This window comes from Salvelinus namaycush, chromosome 8, assembly GCF_016432855.1.
Source record: "Salvelinus namaycush isolate Seneca chromosome 8, SaNama_1.0, whole genome shotgun sequence".
Taxonomy (NCBI): domain Eukaryota; kingdom Metazoa; phylum Chordata; class Actinopteri; order Salmoniformes; family Salmonidae; genus Salvelinus; species Salvelinus namaycush.
The window spans coordinates 17,799,062-17,824,961 of NC_052314.1; the positions used below are offsets into that span (position 1 = coordinate 17,799,062).

Here is a 25,900-nt window from a genome sequence, read left to right on the forward strand (position 1 = left end):
ACAGGATATAATCCCTGTGATTCATTTTATTTCAATCAGGACACATTGGCTTCATTACTTTTCTGACATAGAACTGAGAGACAAATATAATGCTCCCAGTAAAGATTGTAGTGTTATATCAGAAGACAAAACTTAACAAGAGCTAACAACACTGACTGGTATAGACAAATATTTGATACTGTAGGCCTATTGGATTATAGAAAAAAAAATACATGGTGTGGATAATGTGACATTTACATGGCGATTTACAGTCTTAATTTGCTAGTGTGTGGTTTGGATGAAACGGTCCAGGAAGAAGGAATCGATAAGGCATTCATCTTCTGAGAGTCTGAGCTGACAGCGAGCTCGGGAGAGACCCAGGCACGCAGCCCAGGGTAGGTGGCGGCCAGACTGGGAGGGAAACACAGCCCATGTCGGTCTGTCTATTAGAGACATTAGCTTTGTTTACACCTTGTGCTAACATGTGAGTTTCATGATCTGATCAATATGATCCAATCACTATCTGAACAAGGTTTGTCGTGTTTACACATTGTATTAAATGTGACCAGATTACCTGGTGCCTCCCTGTATGCAAATTATTTGACAGATATTCTTTCAAATTAATATGAATGTATTTATTTTAAGACAAAGGTTCTAACTGTCAACAACACTAGAGGATGGTATAATGATTATTTCAATTGTTTGATCATCCAGATCTGTTTACACTTGATTGATATCAAGACACAATGCGTGCCTGACTACAATGTGTCTTTTAATCATCTACACCAGTCTAAAAATGTGGGCACATTTAGAATGTGGACAAGATCAGGACAAAGGGTGCATGTTAGCACCAGGTATAAATGGGACTACAGACAGATTCTCTGGGGGAATTTGACCCAACGGCATCCGGCACCCATCCGACATGCTTTGAACTGTAATTCACATAAGCGACAGTACTTAACTGGCTCTAGTCGGACCAATTTTAATCAAGCTTTAGGGCAGTAGTATGGAGTTGAGGGAGTGTTCCCAATTTGTTGCGAGGCCAATGTTGTAGGTTTTTTCACCTGCAGATGGAATAGCTGCCAGGAGAGATCACTGTTGATGCGCCAACCTCCTCTCCAACTTCAGTTTCAGCTCCTCAGATATGGCTGAAAGGAAGACAAGAGAGTCAAGAAACCAGCATTTAGGGTTTTAAGTTTAAGTTCCCTGAGCAATTACTTCTTATAATCATATTGTAGATGGTTGGAACTCTTCTAAATGAAAAGACATAACCAAAACGGTTGACCTACTCCGAGCCACAACGTCTAGTGGGACAGAATTTACAGCGAGGCGTCTCAACCTGGCGTCAGGGGTATCTGTAGAGGTGCTGGGGGAGGTACGAGGTGTCGGAACAGGGGGCACCAGTGGTGGATTCAGGGTCTTCCTCTCAGCTTCTACAACACAAGGGAGAATGTTTTCATTGATTGATCGATTCCAAAAGGGAAGATTGTGTCACACAAGCAGCTACCCAAAAAAGAAATACAACAAAAAACAATGAAACAAAGTGCCATAATACGGGTGGTTCCACGAAACGAGTCCCTTTCACGTCCCTTTGATATTTTAAGTCGAAATTGTGCACAAACATTGTATATAGTGTTGTTCCGAAAGGTTGCTGGATCGAATCCCTGAGCTGACAAGGTAAAAATCTGTCGTACTGCCCCTGAGAAAGGCAGTTAACCCACTGTTCCCGATGACGTGGATGTCAATTAAGGCAGCCCACCCTCTCTGATTCAGAGGGGTTGGGTTAAATGCAGAAGACACTTCAGTTGAATGCATTCAGTTGTACAACTGACTAGGTATCCCCCTTTCCCTTTTATATGTTTTCCTTTGCTTTCTTTTGCTGTTTTTCAGCTTTATTGCTCTCTACTTGAGAGTAGTATATGCTAACACCACATTCCCTGTGTACGTGTGGTTTGTTCTAGTAGAAATACATCTATAACATGTTCTGTTCTATCCTGTATTTCTATCTGATATTATATCTAGTGGCCCTTTTGGGTACTTTAGATTACATCAGGTGTCTGCAATTACCTTTGGCTCGCTGTATGGCTTTATCTGTTCCACTATTGTTTGTGGAGATATGCTCTGATGAAGGTCGATTGACCGAAAGCTCAGCTATAAGTACATAGTTCATGAAATGCCTTTCAGTTTGTTATTGACCGAGGTTGTTAGAGTAGTCGGGGAGAGTGGGGTAAGTTGAGACATTTTCTACATGATTCAGCATCCCTATGACAAGGGAAATATAGTATTCTTTCTAACAAAGATACATTACATGACCTAAAGTATGTGGCATCCCGCCAAACCCAGATTCATCCGTTGGACTGCCAGATGGTGAAGCGGGATTCATCACTCCAGAGAACTTATTTCCACTGCTCCAGTGTCTAATGGCGATGAGCTTTACACCAGTCCAGCCGACGCTTGGCATTGCATATGGTGATCTTAGGCTTGTGTGCGGCTGCTCGGCCATGGAAACCCATGTCATGAAACTCCTGACAAACAGTTCTTACGCTGACGTTGCTTCCAGAGGCAGTTTGGAACTTGGTAGTGAGTGTTGCAACCGAGAACAGACAATTTTTACGCGTTACGTGCTTCAGCACCTGGCAGTCACATTCTGTGAGCTTGTGTGGCCTACCACTTTGTGGCCGAGCCATTGTTGCTCCTAGACGTTTCCACTTCATAATAACAGCACTTACAGTAAACCGGGGCAGCTCCAGCAGGGCAGAAATTTGACGAACTGACTTGTTGGAAAGCTGGCATCCTATGACGGTGCCATGTTGAAAGTCACTGAGCTCTTCAGTGAAGCCATTCTACTGCCAATGTTTGTCTATGGAGATTGCATGGCCGTGTGCTCAATTTTATACACCTGTCAGCAACGGGTGTGGCTGAAATAGCCGAATCCACTCATTTGAAAGGGTGTCCACATACTTTTGCATCCATAGTGTATCTACATACATTTCGGGATGTTGTGTATTCATGTAAACATTACAGTAGTGAATACATAGCATGTCCAAAAGATTGTTTATTTGATAACAGGCTTAACACCTAACAACATTTACATTACATTTAAGTCATTTAGCAGACGCTCTTATCCAGAGCGACTTACAAGTACATACATTCATACTTTTTTTTGTACTGGTCCCCCGTGGGAATCGAACCCACAACCCTGGCGTTGCAAGCACCATGCTCTACCAACTGAGCCACACGGGACCAACAAAATACTTTGTACTTTTTTAAACACGTAGGCCCTAGTGTTACCTCATATTACAGAGATAATGCCTTGCATTACGCCTGGGGGGGTGGGGGGGGGTTGACACTTCAATTTGCTCAACCTTCCATTGGCTCAACTCCCCCCATGGCAAGTATTTGGAATACATTAGCCCACACAGCTACAAGGATGCACTTTCATGCTAGGTTTAGGACCTCATATTGTAGGTTATAGGAACCCCATCTAATGTACAGAACAATCTTAAAATGATATGCTTTTGTTTTGATACAAGCATCAAGAAACCTTTGTGAAAATCCATTTATTGGACCTAACTTGCTTACCACATTTTCCATGTGGTTTCTTCCTTCACAGACTCCATGAAATGATGACCTCTTCCTAAATATTTGGTCAAATTATAAAATGCATGGTTTACAAGAAAAAAAGGGGTCTCACCTAACCCTTTGGCTCAACTCACCCCAATCTCTCCTAAAGTACCAGTAGTCTTAAGAAAGTGGGACTCACTTGGCAGACGAAAAGGTGTGGGAGGAGGCTGAGGGGGGTGAGCAGCCTGCACTGGAGTGCCTTCTTCCCTTTCTTCCTCTAGAAAAGCACACAAACAGGAATAGCAACAGAGGGTGAGGAATGAAGTCATACCTGAAGTGTGTTGGAAGATGGAGCGGAGGGGGGACAGAGTAATGATAGTACTCACGGGTGTCATTGCGGTAAAGGATCTCCCCTCTATCTGACTCAGACTCTGGAGTTGGCACACGCTCTCTTGGACCTGGGATTAAAACACAATATTCCTTTTATGTCCTCTTTCCATTACAACTCATTGAATCTGGTCATTACTAAGGCAAAACATTCATCATTTGAAGCTTGAGATAGAAGTTGCCAAGTAGATCTAGGATCAGATCCTTTCCCATGGTCTCACATCATAGTCTAACACCACGCAAATTAACTACTGGTCTTGTCTACCTGTCCAAAAATGTGTGTTAGCGGCTACCTCCAATTCCTTATTTTAATGAGAGCTATAGTTGTAAAGTTGGTTAGAGATGATACTCTTGATGTAAAGCCAACATGGTGCCATTGTAAAGGTGTGTGTGATTGTTAACAGGGTCAAGGAGGTCCCAGTAAGGGAGGTCTGTATACCTGGTTTGGGAGGGAGGGCAGGGACTGGCACAGGGGGCATGGGAGTACTGGGGGCGCACTGCAGACTCTTCTCTCCACTCTCCTCATTTGCCTGAACAAACGCTGCATAGACAGCGGGTATTAATGTTATGACCAACACGACTGATAAGCCAGAGCCATATTTAACTTAAGATGGACAATTAACAGAAACACAGGGAAAAACTGAGAATTAGAGAGAGAGCGAGAGAGCGAGCGAGAGAATAAATGGTAGTAAATGGTGTGTGTGTGCTCTTTCTTACTGATGCTCTCTTCGTAGGGTCCCTCCATAATGAAGGGTGTCAGAGCTCCATTAGTCTTCTCCACAAGACAGTTGATGACACCATGCAGTGTGGCACAGGGGATCTACAGGCAGAACCAATATCATTAACAAACTGCATACACCACAGCTGAAAACAGCCTGTCAATATGGCTGCATTCAGACAGGCAGCTCAAATCTGATCTTTTTTTTCACTAATTGGTATTTTGACCAATAAGATCAGCTCTGAAAAAAATCTGCTGTGAAAAGATCTGATGTGATTAGTCAAAAGACCAATTAGTGGAAAAAATATCAGAATTGGTCTGCCTGTGTGAGCGCAGCCTATGCCTGAAAACAGACCGAGTCAACATGACTCATTTAGAGAAACATTTAGTACACACTGTACCAGCAATCAATCTGAGTTAAAAGCTCAGATATCGCCTACAGCAGAACTAAGGCCGTGTCCCGCTCATCACTTCAGAAAGGACCAATAAAGGTAAGATGTATTATCATGCTGATTGAGTTGTCTGTAAATCAGGAGAAAACAGGGGCAGGCAAAGACAATCTGTTATGGTTTATTGTCCTGTGAGTACCTGTGGAATATTTCATCAGTCTCCCTTATCACTCCCTCACATTGGGTTAACCTGAGGTTCAATGCCTCTCTAGGGTCAGAACGAGAATTCACTTTCATAAGTTTAGATTGACGAAAAGTGCAACATTGTTATTTGCCATAAAGAAAATAACTTTCTTTAAATGTATTATTTTGGGTGTTGTATTGGGTGTGGCAGTTGACAAGCATGTGTATTCAGAAAGGAGGAAGCAGGAATCCCTTTGAAATACTCACTGGAGTCTCTACATCGAATGTGTATCCTCCGTCATGTTTCCTAGCCACGCGATAGTGTCTGAATACAGGCCTGACCGAAGAGAGATACGTTATCAAGGAGTGGCACATTAATGAATTATAAGTAATAATCAATCTATCTACTGGAATCTAATCTATCTGTCACATCAACAAATAAGTATGCACTTCTCTTCACGTGATTCAGCACGTGTGGCCTATCATGGACTATTAATCAAATGATCATGTGACATGCATTTGCTTTGACTGTACTGCAGATATCATTGTCGGGAATTGAGGGGAATGGGGGGGGGGGGGGGGCGTACCCATTTAGGTCCTGTCGAGTGGTGACAGCCAATGAGACTCCGTCCCTGCTGGGCCGCAGCAGCAGGTTCCCACGGTCAGAGTGTCTCTCCAACATAATCTCTGCCTCGGTACGAGACACTGGCTGGTAACACCTGCACACAGACCATCCACATATAACACATCTGAACAGAGGAAATCAAAGGTCTAAATAAGCCTATACAGAGTTAGGCAAAATCCATTAGTTTAGTGTATGCTTACGCAGGCATGTCCTCTACGAGACTGAGGTTGGAGCTGGATGCTGCAGCAAGGGTAAGGGACAGGTTGTTCCGTCTCTCCCTCTCTGTCTCCACTGTCTCCCTCATCATGTGGATCTGGCCAGGAAGCAGGTTGAGTGAGCTGGGCACTGACAGCTGGAGGGAGACACACACAGGGACTGTTTAATACCGTCATTTAGACCAAAAACCATGAAACACAGCATTTCTGAGACAATATTGGCTGAGCTATGTGGTATAATCCTATCAAATTCCCCACATATATAATTATACAATGCCAATTAACACTGACATTATACTGTCTGTGAATGCAGAGGGAGAGATTAAAAAAAAGAGCCAGGAGGAAGAGAGAGAAGGAAGGAGAGAGAGAGGAGGAAGGAGAAAGAGATAAGGAAGGAGAGAGAAGGAGAGAGAGAGGAGGAAGGAGGAAGGAGAGAGGAAAGAGAGAGAGAGAGGAGGAAAGAGAGAGAGAGAGGAGGAAAGAGAGAGAGAGAGGAGGAAAGAGAGAGAGAGAGGAGGAAAGAGAGAGAGAGAGGAGGAAAGAGAGAGAGAGAGGAGGAAAGAGAGAGAGAGAGGAGGAAGGAGAGAGAGAGAGGAGGAAGGAGAGAGAGAGAGGAGGAAGGAGAGAGAGATGAGGAAGGAGAGAGGAGGGAAGAGAGGAGGAAAGAGAGAGAGGGGAGGAAAGAGAGAGGAGGAAGGAGAGAGAGAGGAGGAAAGAGAGAGTGGGAGGTGGAAAAAGAGAGAGATGAGGAAGGAGAGAGGAGGAAAGAGAGAGAGAGAGGAGGAAGGAGAGAGAGCGAGAGGAGGAAGGAGAGAGAGCGAGAGGAGGAAGGAGAGAGAGCGGAGGAAGGAGAGAGAGAGGAGGAAGGAGAGAGAGAGGAGGAAGGAGAGAGATGAGAAAGGAGAGAGAAGGAGGGAGAGAGGAGGAAGGAGAAAGAGAAGAGGAAGGAGAAAGAGAAGAGGAAGGAGAGAGAGAGGAGGAAATAGAGAGAGAGAAGAGGAAGGAGAGAGATGAGGAAGGAAAGAGAGAGAGGGAGGTGGAAAAAGAGAGATGAGAAAGGAGAGAGAAGGAGAGAGAGCGAGGAGGAAAGAGAGAGAGATGAGAAAGGAGAGAGAGGAGGAAAGAGAGAGAGAGGAGGAAAGAGAGAGAGAGGAGGAAAGAGAGAGGAGGAAGGAGAGAGAGGAGGAAAGAGAGAGTGGGAGGTGGAAAAAGAGAGAGATGAGGAAGGAGAGAGGAGGAAAGAGAGAGCGAGGAGGAAGGAGAGAGCAAGAGGAGGAAGGAGAGAGAGATGAGAAAGGAGAGAGAGATGAGAAAGGAGAGAGAGATGAGAAAGGAGAGAGAAGGAGAAAGAGAAGAGGAAGGAGAAAGAGAAGAGGAAGGAGAGAGAGAGAGAGGAGGAAATAGAGAGAGAGAAGAGGAAGGAGAGAGATGAGGAAGGAAAGAGAGAGAGATGAGAAAGGAGAGAGGAGGAGAGAGAGAGGAGGAAAGAGAGAGAGATGAGAAAGGAGAGAGGAGGAAAGAGAGAGAGAGGAGGAAGGAGAGAGAGAGATGAGAAAGGAGAGAGGAGGAGAGAGAGAGGAGGAAAGAGAGAGAGATGAGAAAGGAGAGAGGAGGAAAGAGAGAGAGAGGAGGAAGGAGAGAGAGAGAGGAGGAAGGAGAGAGAGAGAGGAGGAAGGAGAGAGAGAGGAGGAAGGAGAGAGAGAGGAGGAAGGAGAGAGAGAGGAGGAAGGAGAGAGAGGAGGAAAGAGAGAGATGAGGAAGGAGAGAGAGGAGGAAAGAGAGAGAGATGAGGAAGGAGAGAGGAGGAAATAGAGAGGAGGAAAGAGAGAGAGAGAGGAGGAAGGAGAGAGAGCGAGAGGAGGAAGGAGGAAGGAGAGAGAGATGAGGGAAGAGAGGAGGAAAGAGAGAGAGGGGAGGAAAGAGAGAGGAGGAAAGAGAGAGAGGGAGGTGGAAAAAGAGAGAGATGAGGAAGGAGAGAGGAGGAAAGAGAGCAAGAGGAGGAAGGAGAGAGAGAGGAGGAAGGAGAGAGAGAGGAGGAAGGAGAGAGAGAGGAGGAAGGAGAGAGAGAGGAGGAAGGAGAGAGAGAGAGGAGAAAGGAGAGAGAGATGAGAAAGGAGAGAGAGAGGAGAAAGGAGAGAGAGAGGAGAAAGGAGAGAGAGATGAGAAAGGAGAGAGAGAGGAGAAAGGAGAGAGAGATGAGAAAGGAGAGAGAGATGAGAAAGGAGAGAGAGATGAGAAAGGAGAGAGAAGGAGAAAGAGAAGAGGAAGGAGAAAGAGAAGAGGAAGGAGAGAGAGAGAGGAGGAAATAGAGAGAGAGAAGAGGAAGGAGAGAGATGAGAAAGGAGAGAGGAGGAGAGAGAGCGAGGAGAGAGGAGGAGAGAGAGCGAGGAGGAAAGAGAGAGAGATGAGAAAGGAGAGAGGAGGAAAGAGAGAGAGATGAGAAAGGAGAGAGGAGGAAAGAGAGAGAGAGGAGGAAGGAGAGATAGAGAGGAGGAAGGAGAGAGAGAGAGAGGAGGAAAGAGAGAGAGAGGAGGAAAGAGAGAGAGGAGGAAAGAGAGAGAGGAGGAAAGAGAGAGAGATGAGGAAGGAGAGAGGAGGAAATAGAGAGGAGGAAAGAGAGAGAGAGAGGAGGAAGGAGAGAGAGCGAGAGGAGGAAGGAGGAAGGAGAGAGAGATGAGGGAAGAGAGGAGGAAAGAGAGAGAGGGGAGGAAAGAGAGAGGAGGAAAGAGAGAGTGGGAGGTGGAAAAAGAGAGAGATGAGGAAGGAGAGAGGAGGCAAGAGAGAGAGCGAGGAGGAAGGAGAGAGAGCGAGAGGAGGAAAAAGAGAGAGATGAGGAAGGAGAGAGGAGGAAAGAGAGAGCGAGGAGGAAGGAGAGAGCAAGAGGAGGAAGGAGAGAGCAAGAGGAGGAAGGAGAGCAAGAGGAGGAAGGAGAGAGAGAGGAGGAAGGAGAGAGAGAGGAGAAAGGAGAGAGAGGAGAAAGGAGAGAGAAGGAGAAAGAGAAGAGGAAGGAGAAAGAGAAGAGGAAGGAGAGAGAGAGAGGAGGAAATAGAGAGAGAGAAGAGGAAGGAGAGAGATGAGGAAGGAAAGAGAGAGAGATGAGAAAGGAGAGAGAGCGAGGAGGAAAGAGAGAGAGATGAGAAAGGAGAGAGGAGGAAAGAGAGAGAGAGGAGGAAGGAGAGAGAGAGGAGGAAGGAGAGAGAGAGAGGAGGAAAGAGAGAGAGAGGAGGAAGGAGAGAGAGGAGGAAAGAGAGAGATGAGGAAGGAGAGAGAGGAGGAAGGAGAGAGGAGGAAATAGAGAGGAGGAAAGAGAGAGAAAGAGGAGGAAGGAGAGAGAGCGAGAGGAGGAAGGAGAGAGAGCGAGAGGAGGAAGGAGGAAGGAGAGAGAGATGAGGGAAGAGAGGAGGAAAGAGAGAGAGGGGAGGAAAGAGAGAGGAGGAAAGAGAGAGTGGGAGGTGGAAAAAGAGAGAGATGAGGAAGGAGAGAGGAGGAAAGAGAGAGAGCGAGGAGGAAAGAGAGAGAGCGAGAGGAGGAAGGAGAGAGAGCGAGAGGAGGAAGGAGAGAGAGCGAGAGGAGGAAGGAGAGAGAGCGAGAGGAGGAAGGAGAGAGAGAGGAGGAAGGAGAGAGAGATGAGAAAGGAGAGAGAAGGAGGGAGAGAGGAGGAAGGAGAAAGAGAAGAGGAAGGAGAAAGAGAAGAGGAAGGAGAAAGAGAAGAGGAAGGAGAGAGAGAGAGGAGGAAATAGAGAGAGAGAAGAGGAAGGAGAGAGAGGGAGGTGGAAAAAGAGAGAGATGAGAAAGGAGAGAGAAGGAGAGAGAGAAGGAAAGAGAGAGGAGGAAGGAGAGAGAGAGGAGGAAGGAGAGAGAGAGGAGGAAGGAGAGAGAGATGAGGAAGGAGAGAGAGGAGGAAAGAGAGAGAGCGAGGAGGAGAGAGAGAGATGAGGAAGGAGAGAGGAGGAAATAGAGAGGAGGAAAGAGAGAGAGAGATGAGGAAGGAGAAAGGAGGAAATAGAGAGGAGGAAAGAGAGAGAGAGAGGAGGAAGGAGAGAGAGCGAGAGGAGGAAGGAGAGAGGAGGAAAGAGAGAGCGAGGAGGAAGGAGAGAGAGCGAGAGGAGGAAGGAGAGAGAGCGAAGAGGAAATAGAGAGAGAAGAGGAAGGAGAGAGAGGAGAGAGAGGAGGAAGGAGAAAGAGATGAGAAAGGAGAGAGAGAGGAGGAAGGAGAAAGATGAGGAAGGAGAGAGAAGGAGAGAGAGGAGGAAAGAGAGAGAGGGGAGGAAGGAGAGAGGAGGAAGGATGAAGATGAGGAAGGAGAGAGAAGGAGAGAGAGGAGGAAAGAGAGAGAGGGGGGAAGGAGAGAGGAGGAAAGAGAGTGAGAGAGGAAGAAGGAGAAAGATGAGAAAGGAGAGGAGAGAGAGAGAGGAGGAAGGAGGGAGAGAGAGGAGGAAAGAGAGAGAGGAGGAAGGAGAGAGAGAGGAGGAAAGAGAGAGAGCGAGGAGGAAGGAGAGAGGAGGAAGGAGAGAGAGGGAGGTGGGAAGAGAGAGAGATGAGGAAGGAGAGAGGAGGAAAGAGAGAGAGCGAGGAGGAAGTAGAGAGAGCGAGAGGAAGGAGATAGAGAAGAGGAAGGAGAGAGAGGAGGAAAGAGAGAGAGGGGAGGAAGGAGAGAGGAGGAAGGAGAGAGAAGGAGAGAGAGGAGGAAAGAGAGAGAGGGGGGAAGGAGAGAGGAGGAAAGAGAGTGAGAGAGGAAGAAGGAGAAAGATGAGAAAGGAGAGGAGAGAGAGAGAGGAGGAAGGAGGGAGAGAGAGGAGGAAAGAGAGAGAGGAGGAAGGAGAGAGAGAGGAGGAAAGAGAGAGAGAGGAGGGAGGAGAGAGAGGGAGGTGGGAAGAGAGAGAGATGAGGAAGGAGAGAGGAGGAAAGAGAGAGAGCGAGGAGGAAGTAGAGAGAGCGAGAGGAAGGAGATAGAGAAGAGGAAGGAGAGAGATGAGGAAGGAGAGAGAGAGAGGGAGGTGGAAAAAGAGAGAGATGAGAAAGGAGAGAGAAGGAGAGAGAGAGGAGGAAGGAGGGAGAGAGAGGAGGAAAGAGAGAGAGGAGGAAGGAGAGAGAGAGGAGGAAAGAGAGAGAGCGAGGAGGAAGGAGAGAGAGAGGAGGAAGGAGAGAGGGAGGTGGGAAGAGAGAGAGATGAGGAAGGAGAGAGAGAGGAGGGAGGAGAGAGAGAGGAGGGAGGAGAGAGAGGGAGGTGGGAAGAGAGAGAGATGAGGAAGGAGAGAGGAGGAAAGAGAGAGAGCGAGGAGGAAGTAGAGAGAGCGAGAGGAAGGAGATAGAGAAGAGGAAGGAGAGAGATGAGGAAGGAGAGAGAGAGAGGGAGGTGGAAAAAGAGAGAGATGAGAAAGGAGAGAGAGGAGGAAGGAGGGAGAGAGAGGAGGAAAGAGAGAGAGGAGGAAGGAGAGAGAGAGGAGGAAAGAGAGAGAGCGAGGAGGAAGGAGAGAGAGAGGAGGAAGGAGAGAGGGAGGTGGGAAGAGAGAGATATGAGGAAGGAGAGAGAGAGGAGGAAGGAGGGAGAGAGAGGAGGAAAGAGAGAGAGGAGGAAGGAGAGAGAGAGGAGGAAAGAGAGAGAGCGAGGAGGAAAGAGAGAGAGCGAGGAGGAAGGAGAGAGAGAGGAGGAAGGAGAGAGAGAGGAGGAAGGAGAGAGAGAGGAGGAAGGAGAGAGAAGGAGAGAGAGAGAGGAGGAAAGAGAGAGAGGGGAGGAAAGAGAGAGGAGGAAGGAGAGAGAGGAGGAAAGAGAGTGGGAGGTGGAAAAAGAGAGAGAGATGAGGAAGGAGAGAGGAGGAAAGAGAGAGCGAGGAGGAAGGAGAGAGAGGAGGAAGGAGAGAGCAAGAGGAGGAAGGAGAGAGAGAGGAGGAAGGAGAGAGAGAGGAGAAAGGAGAGAGATGAGAAAGGAGAGAGAGATGAGAAAGGAGAGAGAGATGAGAAAGGAGAGAGAAGAAGAAAGAGAAGAGGAAGGAGAAAGAGAAGAGGAAGGAGAGAGAGAGAGAGAGGAGGAAATAGAGAGAGAGAAGAGGAAGGAGAGAGATGAGGAAGGAAAGAGAGAGAGGGAGGTGGAAAAAGAGAGAGATGAGAAAGGAGAGAGAAGGAGAGAGAGCGAGGAGGAAAGAGAGAGAGATGAGAAAGGAGAGAGGAGGAAAGAGAGAGAGAGGAGGAAGGAGAGAGAGAGAGGAGGAAGGAGAGAGAGAGAGGAGGAAAGAGAGAGATGAGGAAGGAGAGAGAGGAGGAAAGAGAGAGAGATGAGGAAGGAGAGAGGAGGAAATAGAGAGGAGGAAAGAGAGAGAGAGAGGAGGAAGGAGAGAGAGCGAGAGGAGGAAGGAGAGAGAGATGAGGGAAGAGAGGAGGAAAGAGAGAGAGGGGAGGAAAGAGAGAGGAGGAAAGAGAGAGTGGGAGGTGGAAAAAGAGAGATGAGGAAGGAGAGAGGAGGAAAGAGAGAGAGCGAGGAGGAAGGAGAGAGAGCGAGAGGAGGAAGGAGAAAGAGCGAGAGGAGGAAGGAGAGAGAGAGGAGGAAGGAGAGAGAGAGGAGGAAGGAGAGAGAGATGAGAAAGGAGAGAGAAGGAGGGAGAGAGGAGGAAGGAGAAAGAGAAGAGGAAGGAGAAAGAGAAGAGGAAGGAGAAAGAGAAGAGGAAGGAGAGAGAGAGAGGAGGAATTAGAGAGAGAGAAGAGGAAGGAGAGAGAGGGAGGTGGAAAAACAGAGATGAGAAAGGAGAGAGAAGGAGAGAGAGAGGAGGAAAGAGAGAGGAGGAAGGAGAGAGAGATGAGGAAGGAGAGAGAGATGAGGAAGGAGAGAGAGGAGGAAAGAGAGAGAGCGAGGAGGAGAGAGAGAGATGAGGAAGGAGAGAGGAGGAAAGAGAGAGAGAGAGATGAGGAAGGAGAGAGGAGGAAATAGAGAGGAGGAAAGAGAGAGAGAGAGGAGGAAGGAGAGAGAGCGAGAGGAGGAAGGAGAGAGGAGGAAAGAGAGAGGAGGAAAGAGAGAGAGCGAGGAGGAAGGAGAGAGAGCGAGAGGAGGAAGGAGAGAGAGAGAAGAGGAAATAGAGAGAGAAGAGGAAGGAGAAAGAGATGAGAAAGGAGAGAGAGAGGAGGAAGGAGAAAGATGAGGAAGGAGAGAGAAGGAGAGAGAGAGGGGGGAAGGAGAGAGGAGGAAAGAGAGTGAGAGAGGAAGAAGGAGAAAGATGAGAAAGGAGAGGAGAGAGAGAGAGGAGGAAGGAGGGAGAGAGAGGAGGAAAGAGAGAGAGGAGGAAGGAGAGAGAGAGGAGGAAAGAGAGAGAGCGAGGAGGAAGGAGAGAGGAGGAAGGAGAGAGGGAGGTGGGAAGAGAGAGAGATGAGGAAGGAGAGAGGAGGAAAGAGAGAGAGCGAGGAGGAAGTAGAGAGAGCGAGAGGAAGGAGATAGAGAAGAGGAAGGAGAGAGAGAGGAGGAAATAGAGAGAGAAGAGGAAGGAGAGAGAGGAGAGAGAGGAGGAAGGAGAAAGAGATGAGAAAGGAGAGAGAGGAGGAAGGAGAAAGAGATGAGGAAGGAGAGAGGAGAGGAGCAAAGAGAGAGAGAGAGGAGGAAGGAGAGAGAGAGAGGAGGAAGGAGAGAGAGAGAGGAGGAAGGAGAAAGAGATGAGAGGAGGAAGGAGAGAGAGAGGAGGAAGGAGAGAGAGATGAGAAAGGAGAGAGAAGGAGGGAGAGAGGAGGAAGGAGAAAGAGAAGAGGAAGGAGAAAGAGAAGAGGAAGGAGAGAGAGAGAGAGGAGGAAATAGAGAGAGAGAAGAGGAAGGAGAGAGAGGGAGGTGGAAAAAGAGAGATGAGAAAGGAGAGAGAAGGAGAGAGAGAGAGGAGGAAAGAGAGAGGAGGAGGGAGAGAGATGAGGAAGGAGAGAGAGATGAGGAAGGAGAGAGAGATGAGGAAGGAGAGAGAGGAGGAAAGAGAGAGAGCGAGGAGGAGAGAGAGAGATGAGGAAGGAGAGAGGAGGAAAGAGAGATGAGGAAGGAGAGAGGAGGAAATAGAGAGGAGGAAAGAGAGAGAGAGAGGAGGAAGGAGAGAGAGCGAGAGGAGGAAGGAGAGAGGAGGAAAGAGAGAGAGCGAGGAGGAAGGAGAGAGAGCGAGAGGAGGAAGGAGAGAGAGAGAAGAGGAAATAGAGAGAGAAGAGGAAGGAGAGAGAGGAGAGAGAGGAGGAAGGAGAAAGAGATGAGAAAGGAGAGAGAGAGAGAGGAGGAAGGAGAGAGGAGGAAGGAGAGAGGGAGGTGGGAAGAGAGAGAGATGAGGAAGGAGAGAGGAGGAAAGAGAGAGAGCGAGGAGGAAGTAGAGAGAGCGAGAGGAAGGAGATAGAGAAGAGGAAGGAGAGAGAGAGGAGGAAATAGAGAGAGAAGAGGAAGGAGAGAGAGGAGAGAGAGGAGGAAGGAGAAAGAGATGAGAAAGGAGAGAGAGGAGGAAGGAGAAAGAGATGAGGAAGGAGAGAGGAGAGGAGCAAAGAGAGAGAGAGAGGAGGAAGGAGAGAGAGAGAGGAGGAAGGAGAAAGAGATGAGAAAGGAGAGAAGGAGAGAGGAGGAAAGAGAGAGAGATGAGGAAGGAGAGAGGAGGAAATAGAGAGGAGGAAAGAGAGAGAGAGAGGAGGAAGGAGAGAGAGCGAGAGGAGGAAGGAGGAAGGAGAGAGAGATGAGGGAAGAGTGGAGGAAAGAGAGAGAGGGGAGGAAAGAGAGAGGAGGAAAGAGAGAGTGGGAGGTGGAAAAAGAGAGAGATGAGGAAGGAGAGAGGAGGAAAGAGAGAGAGCGAGAGGAGGAAGGAGAGAGAGCGAGAGGAGGAAGGAGAGAGAGCGAGAGGAGGAAGGAGAGAGAGCGAGAGGAGGAAGGAGAGAGAGAGGAGGAAGGAGAGAGATGAGAAAGGAGAGAGAAGGAGAGAGAGAAGAGGAAGGAGAAAGAGAAGAGGAAGGAGAAAGAGAAGAGGAAGGAGAAAGAGAAGAGGAAGGAGAGAGAGAGAGGAGGAAATAGAGAGAGAAGAGGAAGGAGAGAGAGGGAGGTGGAAAAAGAGAGAGATGAGAAAGGAGAGAGAAGGAGAGAGAGAGAGGAGGAAAGAGAGAGGAGGAAAGAGAGAGAGAGAGGAGGCAGGAGAGAGAGAGAGGAGGAAGGAGAGAGAGAGAGGAGGAAGGAGAGAGAGATGAGGAAGGAGAGAGAGATGAGGAAGGAGAGAGAGGAGGAAAGAGAGAGAGCGAGGAGGAGAGAGAGAGAGATGAGGAAGGAGAGAGGAGGAAATAGAGAGGAGGAAAGAGAGAGAGAGATGAGGAAGGAGAGAGGAGGAAGGAGAGAGGAGGAAATAGAGAGGAGGAAAGAGAGAGAGAGAGGAGGAAGGAGAGAGAGCGAGAGGAGGAAGGAGAGAGGAGGAAAGAGAGAGAGCGAGGAGGAAGGAGAGAGAGCGAGAGGAGGAAGGAGAGAGAGAAGAGGAAATAGAGAGAGAAGAGGAAGGAGAGAGAGGAGAGAGAGGAGGAAGGAGAAAGAGATGAGAAAGGAGAGAGAGAGGAGGAAGGAGAAAGATGAGGAAGGAGAGAGAGGAGGAAAGAGAGAGAGGGGAGGAAGGAGAGAGGAGGAAGGAGAGAGAAGGAGAGAGAGGAGGAAATAGAGAGAGAAGAGGAAGGAGAGAGAGGGAGGTGGAAAAAGAGAGAGATGAGAAAGGAGAGAGAAGGAGAGAGAGAGAGGAGGAAAGAGAGAGGAGGAAAGAGAGAGAGAGAGGAGGCAGGAGAGAGAGAGAGGAGGAAGGAGAGAGAGAGAGGAGGAAGGAGAGAGAGATGAGGAAGGAGAGAGAGGAGGAAAGAGAGAGAGCGAGGAGGAGAGAGAGAGAGATGAGGAAGGAGAGAGGAGGAAATAGAGAGGAGGAAAGAGAGAGAGATGAGGAAGGAGAGAGGAGGAAGGAGAGAGGAGGAAATAGAGAGGAGGAAAGAGAGAGAGAGAGAGGAGGAAGGAGAGAGAGCGAGAGGAGGAAGGAGAGAGGAAGAAAGAGAGAGCGAGGAGGAAGGAGAGAGAGCGAGAGGAGGAAGGAGAGAGAGAAGAGGAAATAGAGAGAGAAGAGGAAGGAGAGAGAGGAGAGAGAGGAGGAAGGAGAAAGAGATGAGAAAGGAGAGAGAGAGGAGGAAGGAGAAAGATGAGGAAGGAGAGAGAGGAGGAAAGAGAGAGAGGGGAGGAAGGAGAGAGGAGGAAGGAGAGAGGAGGAAAGAGAGAGAGGGGGGAAGGAGAGAGGAGGAAAGAGTGAGAGAGGAAGAAGGAGAAAGATGAGAAAGGAGAGGAGAGAGAGAGAGGAGGAAGGAGGGAGAGAGAGGAGGAAAGAGAGAGAGGAGGAAGGAGAGAGAGAGGAGGAAGGAGAGAGAGCGAGGAGGAAGGAGAGAGAGAGGAGGAAGGAGAGAGAGAGGAGGAAGGAGAGAGAGAGGAGGAAGGAGAGAGAGGGAGGTGGGAAGAGAGAGAGATGAGGAAGGAGAGAGGAGGAAAGAGAGAGAGCGAGGAGGAAGTAGAGAGAGCGAGAGGAAGGAGATAGAGAAGAGGAAGGAGAGAGAGAGGAGGATATAGAGAGAGAAGAGGAAGGAGAGAGAGGAGAGAGAGGAGGAAGGAGAAAGAGATGAGAAAGGAGAGAGAGGAGGAAGGAGAAAGAGATGAGGAAGGAGAGAGGAGAGAGAGGAGCAAAGAGAGAGAGAGGGGGGGAAGGAGAGAGAGAGAGGAGGAAGGAGAAAGAGATGAGAAAGGAGAGAAGGAGAGAGGAGGAAAGAGAAAGAGATGAGGATGGAGAGAGAGAAGGAGAGAGAGAGGCAAGAGACTCTCAAACTCTCATATGCAGATAACATCTATGCTGGCTGGGTAGCATACAGGTTTTTAGCAAATGTTCGAAAAAGGCCCCTTCACAAAAGATATTGTGAGGAGGAAAGAGAGAGGACGAAGGAGAGAGAGAGAGAGAGGACGAAGGAGAGAGAGAGGTCACGCTTAAAAAGGTATTATTGTAATCACTGCCAGGAAAAGGAAAAGTCCCTTTGTGATAGCATAATTTGCTTTTGATATCATTGTTTGTTGTTCATCAGGGCAATCAGAGCAGAGATGAAGGTATTATTCTCAGTTTACTGACCAGGTATTAGCAGGAAAAATGATCATACTGAACATATGCGGTATGGTTGTGAATTAACTGTATCCTGATTCACTAACCTCAACTACACAGTAGATGAAACCTTTCCATAGTTCTCGAGCCTCTAGACTTGGGGCCTGTAGAGAGAGGGAGGGAGGGAGGGAGTGAAACCATTAAAACTATTAAACACAATAATGTTGCATAAAGACGATGAAAACAGTCCCCTATGTCCTTACAGTGATTTGGATCTCTCCGTCCTTCATGTACAGGAGGAGTCCTGCTGCCTCCAGGTTTCTGTCTCCACTGCAGTCATCTGTCAAGGACATGACGTCACTGAGATCCAGTTTCTCAACATACTATTAAAAACACACACACGAGTAGGTGAAATATTGGATTGTCCCCAACTGCAATACGTTGACCACTGTTCTTTTCTCTATTTAATGTACCACTGTCCCATCATAGCCCCCTTCTCTTGCCCATTACATTCAGTTAACTCACATCGTTGTCTTTAGTGTTGTTGAAGAAGAAAAGAGTGTTTCCACACAAGCATGTCCATAGTCTCCGAAATGCCTGGACAGACAGATAGATTTAAGACTTGTTGGCAAAGAGATGGTGAAAGATACCCAAGACAATGACAATTGACAAGAATTTCTGATTCAGATAACCTTTAACTCATTATCCATAGTTCATGTCATACCGTTGTGTAACAGCTGGACTACTGACATTATAAAGAGTGTTGACAGTAATCATTGGAGCTGACTGAACTGGTTTGCTAGTTTCAATCAGTTACGGAAATCACAGTATGTTTCTCAGTCAGGAAAATGTGCATCATTTGAGCCATCAGTCTACACTCTCTTGCCACGAAAATTAAAATAAATTAAAATTAAACATGCACTTGTTTTTTTCTACTAGCACTGACTTTGCTTATAGCTACTTTGAGGGGAAATGTATTTGATACGACTGTGATGTGTGGTCGTCTCACCTAACCATCTTAAGACGAATGCACTAATTGGAAGTTGCTCTGGATAAGAGCGTACGCAAATGACTCAAATGTAAATGTAATGGAGGTAGGCATGTGGCTTTCAGCACAAAGTGGAACATTCGATTATTATCGAGAATTGATCGCCCAGTGTAATTCATGCAAATCCTGTTGAACTGACTGACTCATGTCTAGTTCCTACCTTTGTGACAGTTTTATCCTGCAACTAAAAAGTACAAACTGGGAAAGATTTGGTGATGTGTAAATGGTGGTAAATAACATATTTGTCTTTCAGCTTCTTCTGTTGATATAACCACCTTATACTATCACGTGATGCCATTATCAATGACCCAGAGCAGAGCCTCAACACTGTCAACTCATGTCTGAAGCCCTATTCTAAAATAAGACAATACTGCAAAGAGAAGAATAAAGGTTGGTCAATATCTCTATCTAATCTGTCACAACAGCCTGGTCTTATCTTAAAGATGTCCTCCAGTGATTTTTGAACTTTTTCTGTTGAAAAAACTAAGTCCAAAGTATATGTTATGTTGTGGGGTGCATTTTCCTGGCATGGTTTAGGTCCACTTGTAGAATCTATGCCAAGGCGCATTGAAGCTGTTCTGGCAGCTTGTGGTGGCCCAACACTTTTTTAAGACATTATTATTTTGGCAGATACCTGTATGTGCTTGTGATAAAACTTAATCCACAGTTATTTTTTATAAACTATTTATCCTCTGTGGCTAAATGATGCTCTCTGCTGTATTTTGAACATTGAGAGCGGGCTCCTGTGGTTGGTATTTGTATGTTTTTTGCCTCTTGGGCCCCAGCCCGATCCACACAATTGACCAGTCACATTTATTTATTATGCAGATGATTTAAATGTTGTATTTATAAGTTACCCAATCAAGACAGGCCCCCCAGTTCCCTATGTGGGCCCCCTACCCCCTCTCCTCCCCCCATCTGATGATTAGTAGAGCAGCAGTATATATATAAATGACTAACCTGTACCCCCGCACATTGACTCGGTACCGGTACCCCCTGTATATAGCCTCATTATTGTTATTTTATTGTGTTACTTTTTAAAATATATATTTTTATTTTGTAAATATTTTCTTATATCTATTTTCTTAAAACTACATTGTTGGTTAAGGGCTTTGTAAGTAAGCATTTCACGGGAAGGTCTACACCTGTTATATTCGGCGCATGTGACAAATAAAATTAGATTTGATTCAGGTTTTTTTTAAATAAAAAATATATACAGTATGTGGACACTCCTTCAAATTAGTGAAATTGGCTATTTCAGCCACACCCGTTGCAGACAGGTGTAAATAATAGAGCACACAGCTATGCAATCTCCATAGACAAACACTGTCAGTAGAATGGCCTTACTGAAGAGCTCAGTGATTTTCAACATGGCACCATCATAGGATGCCACCTTTCCAACAAGTCAGTTCGTCAAATCTCTGCCCTGCTAGAGCTGCCCCGGTCAACTGTAAGTGCTGTTATTATGAAGTGGAAATGTCTAGGGGCAACAACCGCTCAGCCGCGAAGTGGTAGGCCACACAAGCTCATAAAACGGGACCGCCGAGTGCTGAAGCGCGTAAAAATTATCTGTCAAGTCTCAACGTCAACAGTGAAGAGGCGACTCCGGGATGCTGGCCTTCTAGGCAGAGTTGCAAAGAAAAAGCCATATCTCGGACTGGCCAATAAAAAGAAAAGATTAAGGTGGGCAAAAGATCACAGACATTGGACAGATATGGCTTTTTCTTTGCAACTCTGCCGGTGTTTTGCGGGTACTATTTCATGAAGCTGCCAGTTGAGGACTTGTGAGGTGTCTGTTTCTCAAACTAGACACTCTGATGTACTTGTCCTCTTGCTCAGTTGTGCACCGGGGCCTCCCACTCCTCTTTCTATTCTGGTTAGAGCCCGTTTGCGCTGTTCTGTGGAGGGAGTAGTACACAGCGTTGTACGAGATCTTCAGTTTCTTGGCAATTTCTAGCATAGAATAGCCTTCATTTCTCAGAACAAGAATAGACTGACGAGTTTCAGAAGAAAGTCTTTGTTTCTGGCCATTTTGAACCTGTAATCGAACCCACAAATGCTGATGCTCCAGATACTCAACTAGTCTAAAGAAGGCCAGTTTTATTGCTTCTTCAAATCAGGACAACAGTTTTCAGCTGTGCTTACTTAATTGCAAAAGGGTTTTCTAATGATCAATTAGCCTTTTAAAATGATAAACTTGGATTAGCTAACACAACGTGGCATTGGAACACAGGAGTGATGGTTGCAGATAATGGGCCTCTGTACGCCTATGTAGATATTCCATTTTAAAAAATTACCTGTTTCCAGCTACAATAGTCATTTACAACATTAACAATGTCTACACTATTTCTGATCAATTTGATTTAATTTTAATGGACAAAAAATGTGCTTTTCTTTCAAAAACAAGGACATTTCTAAGTGACCCCAAGCTTTTGAACGGTAGTGTAAATCAAATCAAATTTTATTGGTCACATTCACATGGTTAGCAGATGTTAATGCAAGTGTAGCGAAATGCTTGTGCTTCTAGTTCCGACCATGCAGTAATATCCAACAAGAAAACAAACAATTTCACAACTACCTAATACACACAAGTGTGAAGGAATGTAAAGGAATTAATAAGAATATGTACATATAAATATATGGATGAGCGATGGCCGAACAGCATAGTCAAGCTGTATATATATTTTATATTTTTTCACTGCAACCGCAAACCACATGAAGACTCAGGAGCTGCTCTCAATGAGTGTAGACAGCCTGATGCCGCTCTGCTAATCATCAGATGGGGAGGAGAGGAGGTAGGGGGCCTACGTGGGTAACTTATCTATACAAAATAAATTATAAACTGCATAATAAATAAATGTGACTGTTCAAATGTGTGAGTCAGGGGCTGGGCCCACAGACTCGGTCTCGACCTTTAAGTCTTTATTGAAGACTCATCTCTTCAGTAGGTCCTATGATTGAGTGTACAGTCGTGGCCAAAAGTTTTGAGAATGACACAAATATGAATTTTCACAGAGTCTGCTGCCTCAGTTTGTAGGGTGTCAATTTGCATATACTCCAGAATGTTATGAAGAGTGATCAGATGAATTGCAATTAATTGCAAAGTCCCTCTTTGCCATGCAAATGAACATATCCACTGCATTTTAGCCCTGCCACAAAAGGACCAGCTGACATCGTGTCAGTGATTCTCTCGTTAACACAGGTGATAGTGTTGACGAGGACAAGGCTGGAGATCACTCTGTCATGCTGATTGAGTTCGAATAACAGACTGGAAGCTTCAAAAGGAGGATGGTGCTTGGAATCATTGTTCTTCCTCTGTCAACCATGGTTACTTGCAAGGCAACATGTGCCGTCATCATTGCTTTGCACAAAAAGTGCTTCACAGGCAAGGATATTGCTGCCAGTAAGATTGCACCTAAATCAACCATGTATCAGATCATCAAGAACTTCAAGGAGAGCGGTTCAATTGTTGTGAAGAAGGCTTTAGGGCGCCCAAGAAAGTCCAGCAAGCGCCAGGACCGTTTCCCAAAGTTGATTCAACTGCGGGATTGGGGCACCACCAGTACAGAGCTTGCTCAGGAATGGCAGCAGGCAGGTGTGAGTGCATCTGCACGCACAGTGAGGCGAAGACTTTTGGAAGATGGCCTGGTGTCAAGAAGGGCAGCAAAGAAGCCACTTCTCTCCAGGAAAAAACATCAGGGACAGACTGATATTCTGCAAAAGGTACAGCGATTGGACTGCTGAGGACTAGGGTAAAGTCATTTTCTCTGATGAATCCCCTTTCCGATTGTTTGGGGCATCCGGAAAAAAGCTTGTCCGGAGAAGACAAGGTGAGAGCTACCATCAGTCCTGTGTCATGCCAACAGTAAAGCATCCTGAGACCATTCACGTGGGGTTGCTTCTCAGCCAAGGGAGTGGGGCTCACTCACAATTTTGCCTAAGACCACAGCCATGAATAAAGAATGATACCAACACATCCTCCGAGAGCAACTTCTCCCAACCATCCAGGAACAGTTTGGTGACGAACAATGCCTTTTCCAGCACGATGGAGCACCTTGCCATAAGGCAAAAGTGATAACTAAGTGGCTCGGGGAACAAAACATCAATATTTTGGGTCCATGGCCAGGAAACTCCCCAGACCTTAATCCCATTGAGAACTTGTGGTCAATCTTCAAGAGGCGGGTGGACAAACAAAAACCCACAAATTCTGACAAACTCAAAGTATTGATTATGCAAGAATGGGCTGCCATCAGTCAGGATGTGGCCCAGAAGATAATTGACAGCATGCCAGGGCGGATTGCAGAGGTCTTGAAGAAGAAGGGTCAGCACTGCAAATATTGACTCTTTGCATCAACTTCATGTAATTGTCAATAAAAGCCTTAGACACTTATGAAATGCTTGTAATTATACTTCAGTATTCCATAGTAACATCTGACAAAAATATCTAAAGACACTGAAGCAGCAAACTTTGTGAAAATTAATATTTGTGTAATTCTCAAAACTTTTGGCCACGACTGTAGTCTGGCCCAGGGGTGTGAAGGTGAACGCAAAGGCACTGGATTAACGAACCGCCCGTGTCTCTGCCTGGCCGTTTCCCCTCTCTCCACCGAGATTCTCTGCCTCTCACCCTATTACGGGGGCTGAGTCACTAACTTACTTGTGCTCTTCCATCCCGTCCCTAGGAGGGGTGCGTCACTTGAGTCACTGACGTGATCTTCCTGTCCGGGTTTGGTGTCCCTCTCGGGTTTGTGCCGTGGGGGAGATCTTCGTGGGCTATACTCAGCCTTGTGTCAGGGTAGTAAATTGGTGGTTTGAAGATATCCCTCTAGTTGGCATGGGAGCTGTGCTTTGGCAAAGTAGGTGGGGTTATATCCTGCCTGGTCGGCCCTGTGCGGGGTATCGTCGAACGGGGCCACAGTGTCTCCCGTCCCCTCCTGTCTCAGCCTCTAGTATTTATGCTGCAATAGTTTGTGTCGGGGGGCTAGGGTCAGTCTGTTATGTCTGGAGTATTTCTCCTGTCTTATTCGTTGTCCTGTGTGAATTTAAGTATGCTCCCTCTAATTCTCTCTCTCTCCCTCCCCTCCCGGAGGGCCTGAGCCCTGGGACCATTGCTCAGGACTACCTGCCCTGATGACTTCTTGCTGTCCCCAGTCCACCTGGTCATGCTGCTGCTCCAGTTAACTGTTCTGCCTGCGGCTATGGAACCCTGACCTGTTCACCAGACGTGCTACCTTGTCCCGGACCTGCTGTTTTCAACTCTATCTACCGCACCTGCTTTCTCTAACTCTGAATGCTCTATGAAAAGCCAACTGACATTTACTCCTGAGGTGCTTACCTGTTGCACCCTCTACAACCACTGTGATTATTATTATTATTATTATTATTTGACCCTGCTGGTCATCTATGAATGTTTGAACATCTTTGCCATGTACTGTTATAATTTCAACCCGCACAGCCAGAAGAGGACTGTAGCCACCCCTCATTCTGAGAGTCTGATTCCTCTCTAGGTTTCTTCCTAGGTTCATGCCTTTCTAGGGAGTTTTTCCTAGCCATTGTGCTTCTACATCTTTATTGCTTGCTGTTTGGGGTTTTAGGCTGGGTTTCTGTATAGCAATTTGTGACATTGGCTGATGTAAAAAGGCTTTATAAATATGTTTTTTTATTTTATTATTATAATTTTTTATACAAGCATGCTCTCATGCTCTCAAGAGAGCATAATTTAGCCACAGAGGATCAATAGTTTATAAAACAATATGTGGATTAAGTTTTATGAAGCACATACAGGTATCTACCAAAATGAAGGAAACATCAACATAAAGTGTCTTAAAAGGGTGTTAGGCCACCACAAGCTGCCAGAACAGCTTCAATGCACTTTTGCAAAGATTCTTACAAGCGGACCTAAACCATGCCAGGAAAATGCACCCCACACCATAACATGTACTTTATATTCTTGTTTACTCAAGTGTTTCCTTTATTTTGACAGTTACATGTATGCCTACAGTCAGAAAGATCGCTGTGTGGGCAGCATGCGCGCCATGATCCGTACACTAGGAAATGTATGCCAGTCCTGCCATATGTGGAATATATTTCTATTGCTGGTTGCAGCTGTCAGTTTGTCTTTTGGAGATTTCAAAATACAATACTGTGAAAAACGTAGTTTGAAAAGCACATGCCTTACTGCTGAAAAGAGAAGACTAATCTGCCTGTAGAACCAACAACAAAAAATCCTCATCAACCTCCAATTTGAAGCTAACAGCAGCCCTGTTTTTCAAAGTAGCTCTTCTTGAGATAGTCAATTATCACATCGACCATCCCCGTGAGTAGCCTATGGCTTCATCTTCATCATTAGGCTAGTCACAGTGTGCCAAATCCGGCCCTGCCTATATATCACGGAGTATGAACTAAAAGGGTATAGAGCAAACAACGCAATTACCCCAGTGATTTTACCCACACACCGCTACTGACAACAAACAGGCCAAACATAGACGAAATGTATCTATCACAAAATCCTTATACCGTGTTGTTGAATAATCTCTTCTCCAGGTATCCTTCGTGGTAGCAGTGTGTAAGATGGTTGCTCCGTCGTCTGGCTCGCTTGGAGGTCGCCATCAGTGTCGCGCTCGGACGCAGAGTTTACGCACGGGGAAAATAGTTCCCTGCTCTCCTGGTTAAGTGATTTGACAACACCTGGGTGGAGTAATGGCTTCAAAAAAAGTGAGAAATTGTAAATATATATTTTCAGTGCGAGAGTCCCTGTCAGAGTAGCACCATAAGGTTTGGTTAGTAGTCCAAGGTGAAATTTGGAAAAGCTTTTGTTTTCTGCTCAATTATCATCTGAGATTCCTCTCGACTGGAAACTATTTTTGCTGGTAATTGCACTCTCCGTTGATCTATAGTAGGCAGGCGACTGCAGGTGACACTTGACTCAAGGCAAGTGTCTGTCGCCAAACACGCCCACAACGGGCTAAACACTCCTTGGTCTATTTCACACATTGGGCCATACCCATTTCCCAGTTAAGGAGGCGCTCTGACATTTTAACAAAACGTTTCTGTGAGTGCGGGAACTACCGTAACAAAAAAAGCCATCAATGCAGGGTATTCCCACTTTCTACACCCAGTCAAAGGGTTGGAATTCAAATCAAATTTTATTTGTCACATGCGCCGAATACAACCGCGAAATGTTTATTTATTTATTTCACCTTTATTTTATTTAACCAGGTAGGCAAGTTGAGAACAAGTTCTCATTTACAATTGCGACCTGGCCAAGATAAAGCAAAGCAGTTCGACACATACAACAACACAGAGTAAAACACATGGAGTAAAACAAACATACAGTCAATAATACAGTAGATAAATAAGTCTATATACAATGTGAGCAAATGAGGTGAGATAAAGAAGGTAAAGGCAAAAAAAGGCCATGGTGGCGAAGTAAATACAATATAGCAAGTAAAACACTGGAATGGTAGATTTGCAGTAGAAGAATGTGCAAAGTAGAAATATAAATAATGGGGTGCAAAGGAGCAAAATAAATAAATACAGTAGGGGAAGAGGTAGTTGTTTGGGCTAAATTATAGATTGGCTATGTACAGGTGCAGTAATCTGTGAGCTGCTCTGACCGCTGGTGCTTAAAGCTAGTGAGGGAGATAAGTGTTTCCAGTTTCAGAGATTTTTGTAGTATAATGCTTACTTACAAGCCCTTAATCAACAATGC

The 25,900-nt window shown here is 46.3% G+C and overlaps 1 protein-coding gene across 1 annotated transcript; it reads right to left on the reverse strand.

Moving 5' to 3' along the window:
- Positions 1-1,071: 1,071 nt before the first annotated feature.
- LOC120052050 (signal-transducing adaptor protein 1-like) lies at positions 1,072-24,798 on the reverse strand. The gene is made up of 12 exons (XM_038998912.1): positions 24,706-24,798; positions 17,667-17,738; positions 17,405-17,524; positions 17,249-17,305; positions 6,046-6,197; positions 5,808-5,939; positions 5,488-5,557; positions 4,648-4,750; positions 4,370-4,471; positions 3,743-3,820; positions 1,269-1,412; positions 1,072-1,127 (listed from the first exon to the last, which is right to left on the reverse strand). Exons 1-12 carry the CDS (start codon positions 24,796-24,798, stop codon positions 1,072-1,074), a joined length of 1,179 nt encoding a protein of 392 aa, XP_038854840.1.
- Positions 24,799-25,900: the final 1,102 nt, after the last annotated feature.